Consider the following 20274-nt stretch of genomic DNA (forward strand, 5'->3'; position numbering starts at 1 on the left):
GACCTACCGTTGGCTACCCATGCCAACTGATGCAAAACAAACACTCCAATGCGGATTTAACTCTGTGCATTTGGGACAATCCATAAATAAGCATTAGGGCACATCTATATGTCATTTCAAGCATTAGGTGTCTTAAAAAATAATCAAAATGTAAAATTTGAATCCTATGTTGAAGTTAGATTTGCGGAAGGCTATGTAATAACTCCTGTCATCCCAGTGCTAGCTCCTGCTCACTGGTTAATGCTGGATAGCCAGGAGCTGCTTTAGCTCCTACTTATCTAATCTTAATTTCAACCCCTGCAGAGTGTTCCTGATGAAATGGTCAACTGGCATCCTTATCCCTCACCTGTGACATTACTGTTCCCCCTCCTTCACTGTAACCCTTACAATCCGAAACGGTTCCCTAGCAGTGGAAGTGCCCTATTTGTTCAACAGCAGTACCCTACAAAGCACTGCCCTACAAAAATCCATAGAAAAATAGAGAAAACACAGGGCTATTGTGGCAAACAAAGGGTCTCCTGTAGCAGGTGCTAGTTTCTGCACAGATCATCTCATCGTTCCAAGTTCCTTGGCTATGGAGGGGTCACCAAATTCACAGAAGACAACAACAAAAAACCACAAAAACAATCGTATTTGAAGAATGTTCTGTCACAACACCAATTAGAAACACATCATTGCTCCCCACAAACAGAAGAATAACCCACTCACATTTTCATGCTTGAAGAAGCAGAGCATCTGAAGCTCTCTGAAGACCCGTTTACAGGACACAAGGTTCTGGAAGACATTGGGCATCTTCTTGAGAGCTACCCGCTTTCCATCTCGAGGGTCCGTCACTGACCTGGAGAAGAAAAGAGGCATGGTAATGTAATTTATGGAGATTTATACTGCACCAGTTACAAGTGGAGTGGTCTTGGGTCTCCAAGGCTTGACGGCAGAGAAGTAAATGTAGCACATAGGTCTGGAGTTACCATAGCTGGATCTATGGCAGTGAAAAGGCACATTTGAACAGGAGAGAAGAAGGGAAAGGAGGGAGCAAGAAAAGAAAGGACTTGGAGTTCAGTTATATTAGTTAGATGGGCAAACATTTCTTTCTCTTTGAATGTGTGGGATGTCACCTGTGATGGATTGGGACAAAGGTGATTGTGAGTAAATATTGTGACAAAGTAATGAATCAGTGACTTAACAAGGTTTCAGCAATAATGCTTGGTTATGTGATAGACTCTAGCTGTCCTCAAGCAGACCCTTGAAGAATGGAATTTATTAATGATGTGGCATTGCATACTTTGTCCGAGATCCCAGGGGGCAATTCCAAGCATAGGACCCTAGACTAATGTGTCTCAGGGGAAGATAGCAAAAAGATAAGCAGATAGCTAGAGGCAATGTAAATCAGAAGAGGACCCTAACTTATCACACCCTGCCAGCCCTCTCTTCCCCTCCCAGCAGATTTATGATTTTAAACAAAAAATGTTTTTCCCATATCATTCAGAAGTTTTCCAGATGCCTGCATTTCCCGACTCTAGTGACAGAAAAAACATTTGGTGAAACTTTTAGAACATCTTCACAGACAGGATAGCATACTGGAAGTAGGGCAGTAATACCAAAGATCAACATAGGCAAAACATTTATTTTAAAAGGCACCTTAAGCTGCAAGCAGGGCTAAACAGTGGGCAAAGAAATGTTGAGTTTGTGCAGAGAAGCTGCGAGACAACACAGGCGAGGCACTTTCTTTTTCTATACTCATCAATATCAGTCTCTCTCTGTCCATGCATGTTCCCCGGTTTACTTCAAAGAGACACAATTCCCCAAAATATTGTCTCCATGCCTCGTACTTCAACTGCATTGCTTTATATCAAACTTCATTTCAGTATTCAAATGGTTTGAAATTCTTACAAATTGCAAGGCGTTTGTGTGTGTTTGCTACAAAAAGATCCCACAATTCTCTGGTTAAAGCTTGGTTACTTTAATTTTCTCAAATGTATTACATTTTGCTTTCATCTCAGGGTGTTCATATTCCTGGCTCAGCACCTTTACATTCTATGTACTCTAGGTTTTAGCACCTCTCAGACTCAAGTCTTCAACACGTTGTGACTTTAGTTGTCCTTCTAGGTTCTTCATCCCTCCAGATTGAGGACATTAACACCCTTTGGGGTGCTATTCACAGGGTGAAAGCAACTAACAAGTGTGACAAATCCTGAGAATTTGTCAGTTCTCCCCAAGGGGGAAACCACTCCCCTATGAGGCTATGGAGGTGAGCACGCTCTGCAACACCCTCCCAAGGGTTGAGACAAGTGGGACCTCACTGGGAGAGACCTCCATTTGAGAACAAATACTCCGCTGCGCCCTTTGAAATCTTCCAACCATAACTCTTCAAATACCTCCAGTAACGAAATGTATGAAAATGCTAACATGTGTTGTTGCAATCAAGAAAGAAGAATTTCTAATTTACAAGAAAAAATCATCTACGACTGAGACAAAGATCTGTGGAGTAATGAAGAAAACAGAACAAACGCAGAGAAAGGAATACGAAACTCCACCGGGGAAGGCCCATCGCTACTTAACAAAAAAAAGGGGAGGGGAAGAGAGAGAACAAAAAAAGGGAAGGGGACTAGAGAGAGAATAGAGACAAAGCCCGCAGGTTACAAACTTGCTTGTCGGCTTATAGGAGGAGGAGACTGGACGCACTGCGTTCTAGGATTGAAAGGAAGCAAAGTATAGTAAAGCAGCCAAAATCCAGAGAGAGGAGGGACGAAGCGTGTGAGTTACAAACTTGCACATCAGCTCATATGCAGAAGAGACTGGACGTGCGGCATCCTGTGATTGAGAGGAGGCCACCTGCAGCGTTAGACATGCAGCATTGAGAAACCGAAGGGAAGCGAGAAGCCAAGACGGAAACGAGGCGTCCTGATCCTGAGAGAGGGTTGAGTGGAGGCGTGACCACAATTGAGCCATGGTGGACCAGAGGTCCCTCGAACGATGATGATACCACTCCTCCATATCTGACGTGGAACCTCCCGTAAGAGGAAATACTGTGTAATCCGCCTATACCGCGACACGAAAGAACAGAGGAATCACAACAGGTCAATCTGACAAACTGGAAAGAAGGTCCCTGCCTAAGAGCAAACCCAGTGATGTTGTCACTGAACATGACAGGTAAAAGGGAAAACGGGAGACTCGTGAGAGGGATCGAAGAGAATCATTACTGAAATGCTCCTACTCATCCCAATCGAGATAAAGCATTGTCAGTGGATGAAGTGAATGAGTATTAATACGAAAGTGTTCATAATCGTCCCATTTGAGGAGAACATGTTCACATATATTGCTAAATAATGGAATACTCCAATCTTGAGGTTAAAACAAGCCAAGAAGGGCTAACCAGAGAGGATGTATATTGTAGAAAAGAAAAGCCTGAACAGAAGGTCGAAACAGAGAACCAGGACAAAAGCCAAAGAGAAATCAGAGACTATGAGCTAGTCGTCAAGAGCCAGAGGAGACCAGGAGAATGTTCCAAGTGTTAGATAATGTTACCTTGGACAAAGAGAAGAATAACTCCAAGTAAAATAAGTCCTCCTGAAAAGAAGGAAGTAGAGAATAGTGACCTAAGAAATAAGAACCAAAACATCGACACTCCTGTAATAGAATTGTATTAACTGATAAAAACAAACACAAGGTACTATCTGCGGATAGTTTACTGAACAGATCATGGTGAAAAAAACCAACCTTCAGGAGAAGGGACTCATTACAACTATGCCGATCCGGAAAAAACGGTGCCAGTAAGCTTACCGGTACCATTGTTTCTGGACCGGCATATTACAGGTCTGCCTGCCGGGCACAGTGGCCACAGTAGGCAGACCGTCACAGAAGCACAGGCACCGTTAAGAACGGTGCAGGTGTTTCAGTGTTCCCCAATCCCATAGAGTCCTATGGGAATGGCGAACAACATTTTACCAACACCTGACTTTTCGGGCCACCAGGGTTGTAATCCCCCAGTGGCTCCAGAAGTTTAGGCACCACTAAATCATTCCAAGTCCAACAGCAACCTGCCGGTAGCACCGGCAGGGTTACCGCCAGACTTGGAATGAGCCCCAATGTCTTGCTTTTGTTAGTTATAATAGTGGTAGGGTTAGAATAGCTTAGTTTGCATGTTTGACAGATTGCAATTTGGACACTCACTGATGACAGACAAATACCTTAATTAGTTTTGTTAGGTAAGGAAACTCTTAGTATAGGGAAATCTATGCATTCATTTGTTCAAGTTAATACAACATTCAAAAACATTAAAAATCAGAGTAGGGCAAGGTTTGATAGCCTACTGTTAAGGGTTAATACAGAAAAGTGGCCCGCCTTCCCAAATGATCCCAGTTGCCCAGTGAGTGGGGCAGCGAGGGAAGACCTGAAGCATTTTGTACTGTTCTGCCTGACTGCTTGTGCACTTTTGTCATATTTGAAAAGAGCCATGCACCTGAAAAAGAGATTTTTAAGGGAATTGTAGATGTTTCAAATGTCTCAAGAAAAATAGTTTTTAACATAGCTGTCTTTTTATCTGTGAAATATCTTAACAATGGTAACGCTGTTTTTTTTATTTTTAAAAAGTGATGTAATGGCTATTGTTAATTCCTTTTTATGTGTATGTGTTGTTTGTGTTTAATGGATGTTTTTAATCTGAATAAACTTTGAATGATGATAAAAATCAGAGTCTGCGTCCTACTTCTGACCCACCACACAAGACAGAAAAGCCAACTCAACACCTGGCATGAATGCCAACTGAAAACATGCATACAGCACGCAATAATCAATGAGCAATAGCTTGTGCAAATTTTATGGCATGCATACAGGTCACAAAATGTGCTCTCGATGGCAGGTACTGGCTATTGATAATTTACTCTTGGCGAGTAAGAAATGGTGTGCTAGTACATGGTGAAATATAGTGGCAAGTGGCTTCATGCCTGGCCAGCAGCTTGACATTTTTATACCTGCTGAACAGATACAGACAAAAAAGTACTCAGACTGTGCGTGCTCACGGTCCATTCATTGCTCCATCCAGCAATGTGAGACACCACAGGGCCTGATCAGCCCTCAAGTTAATCGTACCTGGTTTTTTAGGCTTCTGCAGCTCCACCAGCACTTCCTAGGTACCGCTGGAACCTGACTCCCAGCCCCACCTCCCTCTTCACACTACCCACTGTGATGAACCAGGAACGAGACATGGACCAGAGGACTTATAGTGATTGTTATAGACTTTTGTTTAAATTATATAGGGGTCGGAAAATGCCTCAATGTCCTTAATCTAGGAGGTATTTCCCAACCTCAACCAAAACTAAAAGGTCTGTCAAGTCTCAAGGTGAATGTCTAGGGACCAGCATGTGACTTGTGCTTTAGTGTCTTTGTGAGGGCTAATCCAAGTTAATGGAGAATGATCTGTGACAAGCCTAAACTTTCTGCGAGTGAGATAGTATTCTAAGTATGAAACTGCCAATTTTATGGCTAGTGACTCAAGCTCAATTATGGCATAGTTATTTTCCCTGGGGATATAATTTCCGACTAATCTAAAGAATCGGGTGCTCAGTGCCATTGTGATCTTGGGAAAGAACAGCCCCTAACTCAACATGTGAAGCATCTGTTTGTAAGATGAATTATTTGTTAAAATTGGCAACTTTTTTTTCTCCAAACACTTTATTCATCATTTTTGAAGAACAAGAAAAACAAAAATACAATATAAACATATTCATATCATCAGTGGATTACATTCGATACACATAACTCTTACAACATCAACTAATCTAATTACTATAACCATATTCACACTTTTTAGTATTATCCACTATAACTAATCCACTATATTACTACAACAATCCTACACAAATAACAAAACCATATAACACACACTTGACAAACATATACAGACAACCCGGAAATTCCTTATTAATTCCCTCTCCATTCACGTCATATCCACCTTTTAGCCTAATGATGCTAGCATCAACTATACACTTGATAGAATGGTCCCCATATCTCAGAATGAGTCCTGTTTCTGGTTTTTAGCATGACTTTCTCTTAACTAGACAAGATTTGCAAATCCGATAACCATCCCTCTACTTCCGGCTTTTTCCTCGACTTCCACACTGTTACAATTTACCTTTGCAGCCACCACCAGTACTCTGTTAATCCACCCACTATACTCTCGAGTTTTTACACATCTCCCAGTATTTAACAGCAGAATTGTTGAACATGGTGATCTTGGTAGCGCAACTCCCAGTATTAAGTCCAATCTGCTCAGAACATCATCCCAGAAACCTACCACTCTTGGACATTCCCATAGCATGTGTAATAAAGTATCCCCATTTTGGCTAACCACCCGTCCTGGGATCCATTATAGGCGACACAGAATCCTTTGACGCACATATCGAAAATTCAGATCCATCTTCGAGTTTGTGCCAGTTCTCACCAGGCTATCCCAATCTTTTACAGGTATCTCCTTGCCCAAATCCTTCACCCATGCCTGCCGCAGCTTCTCCCATGCATTCACACATGAACTATCCATGGCAAATCATCTTCATAGGGCAATCTAACATCCCCTGTTTTTCCGATAGAAGGAGCTCCAATTCTATATAACGCCTGTGCTCTCTTTTCCTTATACCAAACCTTCTTCTGAGTAACTCAAAAAGAATCATTTGTTCATCTTTCCACACATCATGTACCCTTAAAATACCTTTCTGTACCCAACTCCGCCAACACAAGGTCTTATTTCCAAACTGTAGCGCCAGGTTGTGCCACAACTATGCCTCATAATGAATCCAAATATTTTCTCATTTAGTGGTCATAAAAGTCCTCAAAGCATCTCCAGTTGTTTCTATTGTAGGCAATTTGGTAACTAAATTAGGCACCTTCGTCATTGTATATGCGTTGTGTAGATTATATGGCTAAAATGTCTCTCTCTATAATTCTATAATCTTCTATAATGGGATACCATTATCCCTCCCATCAAAGTACATTGCTGATTTCTTCAGTACAAACCCCCTGCAATAATTTTCTGAATTGGGGTACCCAAAGCCCCCCTCTGGCACTGCCCGCATCAGAATGTAGTGTGTAATCCTAGGCCTCTTGCCTTCAACCCAAAGAAAGTTCTGAAAGACTTTGTCAATACATCCAATAATCTTCTTGGTAAACTTTACTGGGATAGACTGAATAATATAAAGAACTATGGGCAAAAGCACCATTTGTATTACACTGTTCTTTGCCCACACATTAAGCATCAACTGACCCCATTTTAACACATCTATCCGAAGTAACTCTATTATCTTAGCTGCATTAAATTCCACCATCTTCTTCAAATCTTGAACCAGATGGACCCCCAAATACTTCACTGTTCCTGTATTCCACTGAATTTCATGAGTTCAAATCAGCCCTTGGTTGGGTAACATCCAACAGGAAAACTACTGACTTGCCACACCTCCTCAAACATCCTCTTTTTTTTCCACTTTTTTTTCAATTTAGGTAATACAGGTATACAGAGTCAGCTTACACTTTGATTTTACACTTGGAAAGTACATGCAGAGCAGGCGCTAGACTAAGGAGACAGCAGTTCAGGAGGGGGAACCTGGGTGAGAGCTGGGGATGTGGAATCTGATGCAGCATTCATAGCGGACATATAGGATCGAAACTTGAGCCAAACATCTCTGGGTCTTGAGTGAGTGGGCTGCAGTAGGGACCAGGATTCTTCAGTGTCTGTAGCCCAAGTGACCACCCGGAGCCACTGTGCACGAGTGGGTGGTGCAGGTCGAAGCCAACAGAGTAGAACGGACCGTGCTGCAAGCAACATGCAGAGGCCGGCCAGTTTTTTGGAATCTCGACAGAGTTCGGGGAAGTCGTGGAAGAGACATCTCATTGGGGATGGGCTGATGGGATGCTCAAGAATAGTTCACATGGTAGAACATACCAAATTCCAAAACTGGGTGAGGTGGGGACAGGACTAGATCATGTGGATATAGTCAACGGTATCATAGTGTCACGAACCGAGGAAGCTGGCGGTTGTGGCCCCGTTGGCGCATGAGCCGCCATTGATATTGCCGCCACGTTCCCATCCACCGTACTGTGACGGTCTAGTTTTTTTCGGAGAACGCCGTTGCAAGGCCATTTCTTTGCGTTCAACCCGGAAGCCGACGCGTTGCAACCCTTCGCGTTTAGGCTTTCGGGTTAACACGCTGTTTTTCCTCTAGCTCTTGCTTCCCTTCCACCCTTCCTGCTTCCCGCCTTGCTAATGCTGCTCTAGTGCTCCCCTCTCTCCTTCTGTCTGCTCCTCCCTTCTGATCTCCGCATTTCTATGCTGTATACTTCAACGTACCTTATACCGCCCAGTGCACGCCCGCTGGAACGACCAAGGAACTACTCCCTCGGATTCCTGCAGTTCTCCTCTACCATCCAACGAGACAGGGGTTTTTTATGCCGTAAGGCTTTTTCCCCGGACCGGCCTGCTGCGGAAGGAGGGCCCCTCCTGGACCTCCTAATAACGGGTTCAGGGTGGCTTCCTCTCGCGGCCGGCCTTATCTGCACAGCAAAGAAAAAACACTGTGGAGGAAGAGGTTCGGAGCAAAATCGGAATCCAAACCAGGTGAGGAGGAGGATTGGGAGCAGGGGGATCAGGAATTGGAACCATTACAGCCCGAGCCTGATAGTTTGCAACGCCAAAGTGTAGCAATGGCCACTCCCGAACAGATCCAAGAACTCATTAATGCGGTTCAGGCTATGAATATTGAACTACAGAATGTTAAAGCGGACAACACTGCCTTAAGACAGATGATCGCTACACGAGAGACGCGTGAGATGGACTTATCCCCTATGATCCTGTCTTCAGGCAAATATGACGGGAACCCCAAGAAGTTAAAAGAATTTATGGAAGCATGCTCCATTTATTTTGCATTCCGCCCCCAGACCTTTTCTTCAGATCATACCAAAGTCGGATTTATGGTATCCAACATGACTGGAAATGCCCTAGCCTGGGCAACCCCGCAAGTCTTAAACAATGATCCCGTCACACATGATTACGGGGCTTTCTTGAATCGGCTTAGACAAACCTTTGAGCAGACCGAGATCACGCATGTAGCCGCAGAAGAACTCCTAGACGTTCAACAAGGCTCTAGTGATCTACTTACGTACATTTCAACTTTCAAGAGACTTGCTACTGAAGCAGGTTGGCCAGAACGGGCTCAATATACCATATTTCGTCGTGGTCTCAAGGAGGAGATCAAGGACGAACTAGCCCGCATAGTCCGACCTACCACCCTGTCGGATCTGATGTCTCTTGTGCTCCAGATCGATTACAGGCTGAATGAACGAAGGGTGGAACGAAGAAAGCATAAGCCTCCCGTGCCCTACACTCCTGGTGCCTCCTCCCTGCCTATGTTGCCATCCCGAAGTCAAAGGGAAGAACCAATGCAGATAGAGGCAGCTCGAGCGCCCTTAACTTCAGATGAGAGAAGAAGACGAAGAGAGTCGGGCCTCTGTATGTATTGTGGTTCAAATACACACCTGCTTCGTAGCTGTCCGGATGTACCCCCTAGGAAGACGGGAAACGACCTACCTCGGAACTAATGGGGACGAGTCTCCGAGGTCTAACCCCAAGTCCCTATGTCACGGTAACCATCTCTTCACCCCCAGACACCATGGACTCGCGTCTCATGGTAGTGGCCATCCGACTGGAAACTCCCACCTCAGTACTTCATACCATGGCCCTTTTGGATAGCGGTGCCGCAGGCATGTTCATGGACACCCAGTGGGCACACCAACAAGGACTCGCCCTACAGAAACGTGAAGACATACAAAAAGTGGAAAGTGTGGACGGATCACCCTTGTCTTCAGGTCCCATAACCCACTCTACTGAACTTCTCAAGGTGCTTATACTCCAACACATGGAACAATTACAGTTCGATCTCATTCGGGCCGCCCATTTCCCCATCATCCTGGGGATCCCCTGGCTTAGGAAACACAATCCAGCCATCGATTGGACCCGAAACACCATGGCCTTTGAGTCGGAATACTGTAGACAGAGTTGTTTGTCACGTATTCCAAAAGAGACGGTGCAGATTTTGACTTCCGAACGCAAGGAAGTATGTGACATTTGTACTATACCCACTGAGTTGGCTGAATTCCGGGAAGTATTCAGTAACAATCCGGTTTTGGAATTACCCCCACATCGTCCGGAGGATTGTGCCATAGAGTTGGTACCAGATGCATTGGTGCCCTTCGGCCGCATGTTTTCTTTATCCATCACAGAAAAGAAGGTCCTCCGCACCTACCTGGATTCTGATCTTACCAATGGGCTCATCCAACCTTCGAAATCCCCAGCCGGTGCCCCTCTTTTTTTCATACCGAAGAGGGATTCAGCTGAGCTACGGCCTTGTATAGACTATAGGGGCCTCAATAGGGTCACCGTTCGTGACCGCTATCCCATGCCCTTAATTTCCGACATATTGGAGGCCGTTCAAGGAGCCACCATCTTTTCGAAATTAGATCTACGGAGTGCCTACCATCTTCTACGCATAAGAAGAGGGGATGAATGGAAGACCGCTTTCAGAACACCCTTTGGTTTATTTGAGTACAAGGTCATGCCTTTTGGGTTGGTCAATGCCCCGGCAATTTTTCAACGGTTTATGGACCGCCTGTTTTCCGATCTGTTGTACGTGAACACAATAGTTTACCTCGATGACATCTTGGTATTTTCACCGTCTCCCCAAGAACATGCCCAGCATTTGAAGATGGTCCTTCTACGTCTTCAATCCCAACACCTCCTGGTCAAACCCGAGAAGTGTGTATTCAAGACCTCCTCTGTCCCTTACTTAGGTTACATCCTCTCCCAAGAAGGCATATCGATGGATCCCAGGAAGGTGACGGCCATCTTGGAATGGCCCGCTCCATCCTCCCAGAAGGATGTACAAAGGTTTTTGGGTCTGGCAAATTTTTACAGGAAGTTTATCGATAAATTTTCCCAAGTTGTTCTACCAATCACAGCTCTGCTCAAGAAAGAGGCCAGAAACTTTACATGGACAGACCAAGCCAACCTAGCATTCCAGAGATTGAAGAAGATGTTCTGTACTGCCCCTGTCTTGCTTCAGCCAGACCAGACTCAACCTTTTATAGTAGAAGCTGATGCCTCTGCAAATGCTTTGGGAGCCGTACTGTTACAATCCAAGGATGGAGAGGAACACCCTGTGGCCTATCTCTCAAAGACCCTGTCAGCAAGCCAAAGAAATTACTCAGTAATAGAAAAGGAATTGTTGGCCCTTAAAACAGCGTGTGAAGAATGGAGACATCTGTTACAAGGAAGTGCCCATCGGGTTATACTGCGCACCGACCATAAGAACTTACAGGTGCTCAGGAACATGGAGTGTGTCAATTCCAGACAGGCACGCTGGGCCCATTTTTTTAGCCAATACGACTTCTCCATCACATATATTCCTGGCACCCAAAACAGTCTAGCAGACGCCCTGTCCAGAAGAGACTCACCTGCCACTCAGTTGGCTCCACCGTTGGAGTACATGTTTCCCCGTAACCGGTTGGTGGGAATCATTACCTCCTTCCTCCAGGATGTCAAAGCGATTACTACCCCGGAGCTGGAAAATAGGGTGCCTCTCAACCTGCGGAGACTTGCTAGATGGTCTGAGGGTCTTTTATTCATTGACCGAAGATTATGCATCCCTTCGAAGCCTTTCCAACAAAAGATCCTGAAATGGGGTCATGACCATGCTATTTCTGGGCACAGAGGCATACGAGGTACCATTGACCTGATATCCCGTTCTTTCTTTTGGCCCTCTCTCACTCAAGACGTTAAGAAATATTGCCGTACCTGTCAGGTTTGTGCCAAGAGTAAATATTCCACTCACAAACCTTACGGCTTGCTAGTGCAATCAGAGGCGCCTGTTCGTCCATGGTCTCAGGTTTCAACAGACTTCATAGTCGACTTACCTCCGTCCCAGGGGTTCTCTTGTTTGATGGTTACGGTGGATTCTTTCTCGAAACTGGCTCACTTCACTCCGCTTCCAGGAGTCCCATCTGCATCGGTGATGGCAGAAGTGTTTCTCAAGGAGATATTTAGGTTACACGGGCTGCCAGACAAGATAATATCTGATCGAGGGAGCCAGTTTACTTCTCGTTTCTGGGGGGCCTTATGTCAGCGATTAGGTATTGAGCGGGCCCTCTCCTCTGGTTTCCACCCTCAAACTAATGGCCAAACCGAAAGACTCAATGCCTCTCTGGAACAATATCTCAGGTGTTATACTAATAGCTTGCAGGATAACTGGGTTGCCTTATTATCAACAGCAGAATTCGCTTATAATAATGCCATACATACTGCCACAGGGCTTAGCCCTTTTTTCTGCACTTATGGATTACATCCTCGTGGCATACTTCCTGTTCATAATCCCCCTTCCACCATTCCAACTATAGAATCCATTTTGGCTGACATAACCTTAGCCCACAAGGTGGCTCAGCAGAATTTACTTCTATCTCGAAGGAGATACAAGGGACAGGCGGATCGTTCTCGTACCCCCTGTCCCACTTGGAAGGAAGGGGATAGAGTATGGCTATCTACTAAGTTCCTCCCTCGGTGGCTCCACCCATCCAAATTATCTCCTAGGTATTTGGGACCTTTCAAGATTGCCAAGAGGGTTAACCCTGTGTCATTTAAACTACTGCTTCCCAAAAGTATGCATCGCATACACCCAGTATTTCATTCCTCCCTCCTTCGTCCGGTAGATCCGGACACCCCTTCTATTACACAGAAAGGGATACCGGATTTAGTGCCATCCTCCCCAGAAGAGTATGAGGTATCGGCCATAATAGATTCCAGATACAGAAAGGGCCGACTGGAGTATCTGGTGTCTTGGAAAGGTTATCCTCGTTCTGAGGATTCCTGGGAGCCTGTCTCCCACATTCACGCTCCTATACTCACCCGACGCTTCCATAGACTCCATCCGGGTAAACCTGGTGGTATAGGTTTGGGAGGGGGGTATACTGTCACGAACCGAGGAAGCTGGCGGTTGTGGCCCCGTTGGCGCATGAGCCGCCATTGATATTGCCGCCACGTTCCCATCCACCGTACTGTGACGGTCTAGTTTTTTTCGGAGAACGCCGTTGCAAGGCCATTTCTTTGCGTTCAACCCGGAAGCCGACGCGTTGCAACCCTTCGCGTTTAGGCTTTCGGGTTAACACGCTGTTTTTCCTCTAGCTCTTGCTTCCCTTCCACCCTTCCTGCTTCCCGCCTTGCTAATGCTGCTCTAGTGCTCCCCTCTCTCCTTCTGTCTGCTCCCCCCTTCTGATCTCCGCATTTCTATGCTGTATACTTCAACGTACCTTATACCGCCCAGTGCACGCCCGCTGGAACGACCAAGGAACTACTCCCTCGGATTCCTGCAGTTCTCCTCTACCATCCAACGAGACAGGGGTTTTTTATGCCGCAAGGCTTTTTCCCCGGACCGGCCTGCTGCGGAAGGAGGGCCCCTCCTGGACCTCCTAATAACGGGTTCAGGGTGGCTTCCTCTCGCGGCCGGCCTTATCTGCACAGCAAAGAAAAAACACTGTGGAGGAAGAGGTTCGGAGCAAAATCGGAATCCAAACCAGGTGAGGAGGAGGATTGGGAGCAGGGGGATCAGGAATTGGAACCATTACAGCCCGAGCCTGATACATAGCCACATCTGGGGCATCTTGGGGCGTTGTCATTAAGCATGCAATGAAGTCTGCTCGGGATATAGCCGTACCTATGAAGTACCTTAAACTGAATTAGTTTGAAGTGGGAATTGAAGGATACCCTGTGTATGCGTGTGCACATATGGGCCCAGCGTTCGTTGGTCACTTCCAACCCGAGGTCATCCTGCCATGCGTGTTTCAGTTTGGTGAATGCTGGGGTGGATCTGGTTTGAACCATGGTGTAGAGTCTGGATACTTTACCCCTCGTAGGTGTGGGGGAGGTTAGTTCCGCAATTGCGGGATCATCTGGAGGTATCGCTGGGAACCTGGGGTATTTGTGTTTAATGGTTTTCCAGAGAGACTAGTACTGCAGCCATATTGACGGCCTCCGTCTCAGGGACAATGGGAGGTCTGGCCATTCAATGAAGTTGCCCTGCTCAAAGATGTCTCAGGGACGTGCAGGCAACTGGGTCAAGTGAGTCCGGCACAGACGGGATAGGTTGAACAACTAGGGAACGAATGTCCCGGTCGCTAACTGCAAGTTTTTCAAGCCTGACGTGTGGAGGGGGGTATAATGTGTTGAACCAGTGTGACGTGAATTGGACTTGCGAAACCAGCCAGTATTTGAAGAAGTCAGGAGCACCGAAGCCGCCACCCTCCATTGGGGTGGACAAGGTCACAAGTTTAAGACGGACCACATCCGAGTGCCACAAAAAGGTGTTAATCGTGCGAGTCAGCATTCGGAAGAATCCCTCATCTGGCCATAGAGGGAACCTGGGCCATGGTGAACCTGTAAAGAAGTTGGAGCAGCACTATCATCTTCAGTATCCCTATTCTGCCTGCAAGGGAGAGCGGCAGTTTACTCCAACCCAGTGCCCTAGTTGCAAGGTTTGTGAGGTATTTTTGATAGTTTTATTCAAAGGTCAGTTCGAAGTAGCAAGTTATTTGTATTCCGAGATAGGTGAATTTTGACTGAGCCAAAGTGAACCCCAGGGTATCAGGGGGGGGGGGAGAATGCAGTCTGTGAGCGTGAAGAGGGTGGATTTTGCGCAATTCACTTTAAGTCCGGAGATGTGACCGAAGCGGATAAGTTCTTCCAATATCGGAGCCAAGTTGATGGAGGGAGAACGGATGAAGAGAAGCGCATCATTGGCATACAGGGACACTATATCAGATTGGCCCGTAGTTCGTAAGCCTCTATGCGTCTGCGATTGGCATAGCATGTCAGCAAATGGTTCTATCGCTATAGCGAAGACCAGGGGAGAGAATGGGCAGCCCTGCTTCGTCCCCCTAGCAATCTGGAAAAGGGGCGAGTTTCGGTCCTCAGTGCGGACCCTGGCCACAGGATCGGAGTACAGTAGTCTAACCCAGGAGAGAAAGGAGGGGCCAAATTTGCATTTTTCAAGAACCCGTCAGAGGTACTTCCACAAGACAGAATCAAACGCTTTTTGCATATCGAGTGTAGCAGCTACTGCGTGAACATTTAAGTTTATTCTACTAATTATGTTAAAGAGGCGCCTCAGGTCCAAGGAGGTGGAGCGTCCTGGGATAAAGCCTGCTTCATCAGGATGAATAATGTGTGGTATGTAGGGGGAAAGGCGTAGAGCTAATAGTTTGGCGTACATTATGGCATTGCAGTTAATGAGCGAAAGTGGATGGTACGAGCTGCATTGTGTGGGGGGTTTCCCAGGTTTGAGTAATACAGTTATCGTGGCTTCACGGAGTGAGGGGGGAATTTGCCTTTCTTCACTGATTCCTCCTAGAGGGCTATTAGGCGGGCAAGTAGGAGCGATTTGTAGCGTTTATAAAATTCAATTGGGATGTCATCTGAGCCAGGGGTTTTCCCTGAGGAAAGTGAGTCTACAGCGTCTGAGAACTCCTCAGGGGGTAATGGGGAGTCAAGAGATCCGATGGTTTCGGGGAAAGTACTGAGAGGGGGAGGGCATCATTTCCGATGTCGGGGCAGTGTTCGCATTGGCATATAGGGCTTCACAAAAGGCAAGAAATTCAGAGTTGATATCTTGCGATGAAGTGGCTAGGGCGCCATGGGGTCTTTCCACCCCAGGAATGTGTGGGGCACCAAGCTAGCTGCAGGAGAATCCTAGCCAGGAGGTGGCCAGGGCGTTCACCCTCACCATATTTCCTAGCAAGGCCAGAGCTGTCCAATAATTTTAGTTTGCGGTCCGCCAGAGAACGATACGTGTCGAGTTCCGCTCCTATGGATGCTAGGGCTTCAGGGGTTTGGTGTAATGAGCATTGGGCTTCCAGAGTCGATAGTTTGGACTCACTTTCCGCAATGTCCTTCCGGGTTGTTTTAAGGATACCATTTTCCTTGGACAGCGCTATGCCCCTAATGTAAGCTTTAAAAGACTCCCATAGAGAGGCCTGCGAAGATACTGAGTCAGTATTAATTTTGAAAAACTCATCGATGGCCATCTCCAACTCAGAGCCAAATACAGGGTCAAAGAGAGAATGAGATTTCATTCTCCAGTGTCTAGTCCGATCACGATCCGGGCCCCAGCAAAGGGTAATAGTCACTGGTGAATGGTCGATAGGGTTCTAGGAAGGATCATTAGCCGAGTCACATTCTTTATCAGCATGTCAGAGAATAGCCATCTGTCAATTCGGGAATAGGAGTCATGTACTGAGGAATAAAAGGAGTAGGAGCGGGAATCGGGATAGAGGAGTCTCCATGAGTCGACCAGCGCAAGTCGGGGAAGAGATGACAATGTAGTATAGGCTGCTTTGGTAAATTGGCGGGGTCTGGAACCAGATCATGACTCCTAGTCCTTTGACACCGCGCGTAAGATGTCAGTCAAGATCACTACGGAATTGGAAAAAATGGATGAAGACATCAAGAAACTAGTCCCCTTAGAGGCATACAAAAAACGACTAGATGAGATTACCTTGGGAATAACAGAGTTCAAACCTTTTTGCATGCAAGATCGCATTACTCGAATGAAAAAAGACCTGGTCCAATTTTCTCCTGAAAGGGCGTTCCAGTATACAAAGGATGGCTATGTTCCATTCGCGCAGCCTCCTACACCGAATCAACAACGTCAAGTTAGATTCAGCAATACATCATTTAGTTCTGGAAGTTCCAGCAGTGGGAGCTATAACACCACCAGAGGACAGAAACCCTATGGAGGCCGGCGTAGATCCAACAGAGGTGGAAATAGGAATAGACAACAAAGAAGAAATGGAGGTGATCGAAGCCAATTTTATAATGGCCCACCTCAACAACAACAACAGCAAGGACAATTGACCTCTGCTCCCTTGGTTCCTCCTGCAGTATCAGCAGCTTTTTTAGACCAACGACTAATAATGGACGAGTGGGAATACGATCAACGGAGAACAAGGAGCAATCATCCTTATTAGTGAACCTCTCTGATTATGCTCCTAACGAACAAGAAGTGAGTGTGATCAACAAAGGATTGGGATTTGTTCCAACTACCAAATACGACAAATTCCAAACTCGGAATTGATTTACGTCAATATTTTCAAGACAAAACCTTTGACGAACAGAACAATGAAAGTGGACTGAAGGCGAAATCTACATTTGACCCCCCCAACCAATAGTCACACTCCTGAGGCTACGATGTTCGCGAGACGCGTATGGGAAGATCTCCATAGATTAGAGCAAGAAAGTAATACAGGTACCTTTCAGAATTTTAGTAATCTAGAAAGGAAGGCAGTGGCAAGTCTTGCCCAGAATTCAAACATTGTCATAAGAAAAGCGGACAAGGGTGGAGCTGTGGTGATCCAAAATAGAACTACTTATGTTGAATCACAGTCGATCCGACCAGGCGATTGCAGAGTTTGACCAATGACAAATTAGGCAAAGCATTAGAAAGAGAATGGATTTGCCAAAAAGAATATGAATTTTTGAGGGTGGATAAGCCAGTTACACTGAAATTTTACACACTTCCCAAAATACATAAATCTTTGTGCAACCCTCCAGGTCGCCCAATAGTTTCAGGTATTGGTTCCTTATTAGAACCCTTGTCAAAATATGCAGACAAATTCTTGAAACCTTTTGTGACAACAATGTTCTCATACATTCAAGATACAACAGAAGTGATCAATCTGATAGAAGGGCTCGCATTTGATAAAGATAAACAGCTACTAATCAGTTTGGATATTGTCTCCTTATATACGTGCATTCCACAAATAGACACGTTATCTGTCCTTGAAGAGACATTACTAACTAAGAGGACCACAGGTACGACTCCAAATAGTTTTATTTTGTGGTGCGCAGAGATGGCGTTGACCGAGAATTACTTCATGTTTAATCAAGATCTGTATCATCAAATCCATGGAACAGCTATGGGCTCACCGGTGGCGCCTACTACAGCTAACCTGTATGTCGAGTACTTCGAAACCCAGATTATTTACCAGGAAACCAATCCTTTTTTTGACCAGATCTCCTTATGGAGAAGGTTTATAGACGACATCTTAATAATTTGGGATGGAACAAAGGCTTCATTTTCATCATTTATTGAGTGGATCAACATACAGAATCCATTTTTGAAATTCACGTCCACTTGTGACAATACTGAGGTCAACTATTTGGTGTGAATGTAGAAAAGAAGGTACTTCAAGTCCAGCCCTTCCATAAGCCAACGGACAGAAATGCTTTGTTGTGTTACGACAGTTTTCACCCCCGTCATACGAGGGAGTATTTGCCATTTGGGCAATTTCTACGCCTTAAACGAAATAGTACAGAGACTAGTACCTTTTTGTCCGAAGCTGATATACTGCGTACCAAATTCCTTGCCCGCAAATACCCAAAAAAAATAGTGAAGAGAGCACTGAAAAGAACTAAACACAACAATCGTGAAGGACTTCTGGAATATAATAACAAATAATCGAGTAATTCCAAATTGGTTTTTGTGAGTACTTTCTCTCCTAAATCCAATAAAATAACAGGAATCATCAAAAGAAATTGGCACATCTTACAAAGAGGAGAATGTCCCCTTGAAAAGCCACTTTGTGCCTTCAGGAGTACCTCTAATTTGAGAGAATTAATGCCGAAAAATGACATTTCTATACGACCACCTAGACAACAAAAGATCACGGAGAGAGTTGGGGCCTGCCTGAGACTAAAGGACGCTCACCCTGTGGTAGTTGTGTGAACTGCAGATTTACAAGTAGGACTAAGGAGGTAGATATTGGTTTGGCCAAATTATGGTCACAAAAACAGTTCACCAACTGTAATTCATCACACGTAGTGTATGCAATTTGGTGTCCTTGTCCTAAAATCTACATAGGAATGACAGAGCGCAAAGTCAAGATTAGGATTAGTGAACACCGTAGTAATATCAAAAATAAGGTGATCATAGCATCTATGGTTGAACACTATCTCAATGGATCACGGACATGATAATTTGCACTGGACAGTTTTGAACCAAGTGAAAAATACCACTTCTGCTCATTTAGCGAGTAAGAAACTTTTCACTAAGGTGATTAGGTCGATTGGTCCAAATGCGGTTAACAGTATCATTATTGATACACTCAGTGTTTTATTACTCCGTTTAATTCCAGGTCGTACCTTTGGAAATCATTCTTGTGCATATACTGCATTGTTTGTAGTTTTGGCATTATTTGTCATTGACAATATACATGCCAAACATGAAACAAACATACTACAGTTGTATGAATGGTTTTATCCTATGGGTCGCGCGTAGGGAAAGTGATGGTACAAACCATGTGATATATTTGAGTCATCTTTTTGAGGTTACATAGGGGCACGTTCAATATCATTTGGAGAATGTGTGCCTGTCATTAGAAGGTAGTATGGTCTACCTTACGCAGTCAATGGGTGTTGCCACTTATGTTCCTGACACAAACCTAATAACACACATATTTGTGAGAAACATGGGGCTCCTTTCCGATTAGTGTTTACGACTTACTGAATGGAGGGCACTGGATTCGGGGGTGTCTGCCTCCATCCTCGGTTCGTCCGGTTCGTTGGCTCGGTGAGTGGCTGTTGGCTGCAACGACGCGGTGATGACGCGTTGAGGCACCGACCGCGTGTGATTGGATGTCAACCTGGCGGAGGACGCTGCAATTTACGCTCGCATCGCAGCAACCATCGGATCACGTGATGGATGTTTTATTCCATTTAGTCGTGATCCTACGCATAGGAGGAACCAGCTCTGCGACTCGAAGCAGAGAGACAGCCAGGAAGACGTCTGCAGTGAGGAGATCGTACTAGGACCTATTACGGTAAGGCTGATTGTTGCTGTATGGACGCACTGTTCTTGGAATTTAGATACTCGCAGGAATAGGGCCTTTGGTTACATTTATATATAACAGGCTTTGGTTCATTTCAGCTGCATTTGACGCTTGAATTTAAACACGGCCGCAGATGAGGGGAGTGTTGCTTGTATGAAATCAAGACTGTATCTCCACATTATTGGATGAAAACATTTGGTCGACACAAGGTAATTACATTATCCTTGGATGTGGATCTAACCTTACAATCATTAAAAATGTATGGCGTTGTGCTCTACAGTTAACAACAAATAGATGCCTTCTTTCATGCTCTATTTTAGAGATGTAAACATGTACAGATAGCTACTGCATTAACCTCGCATGAAG

The 20274-nt window shown here is 45.2% G+C and overlaps 1 protein-coding gene across 2 annotated transcripts in view; it reads right to left on the reverse strand.

Moving 5' to 3' along the window:
* The window catches only part of LOC138580990 (serine/threonine-protein kinase NLK2-like), a 487111-nt gene that overhangs the window by 277008 nt on the left and 189829 nt on the right, over nt 1–20274 (reverse strand). For both annotated transcript variants that reach the window (XM_069651971.1, XM_069651970.1), the window contains exon 2: nt 709–838. In XM_069651971.1, the coding sequence (XP_069508072.1) occupies nt 709–838 (130 nt within the window). The remainder of the gene's footprint in view (nt 1–708; nt 839–20274) is intronic.

The sequence above is a fragment of the Ambystoma mexicanum genome, chromosome 3p (genome assembly GCF_040938575.1).
Source record: "Ambystoma mexicanum isolate Mex_15411 chromosome 3p, UKY_AmexF1_1, whole genome shotgun sequence".
Classification (NCBI taxonomy): domain Eukaryota; kingdom Metazoa; phylum Chordata; class Amphibia; order Caudata; family Ambystomatidae; genus Ambystoma; species Ambystoma mexicanum.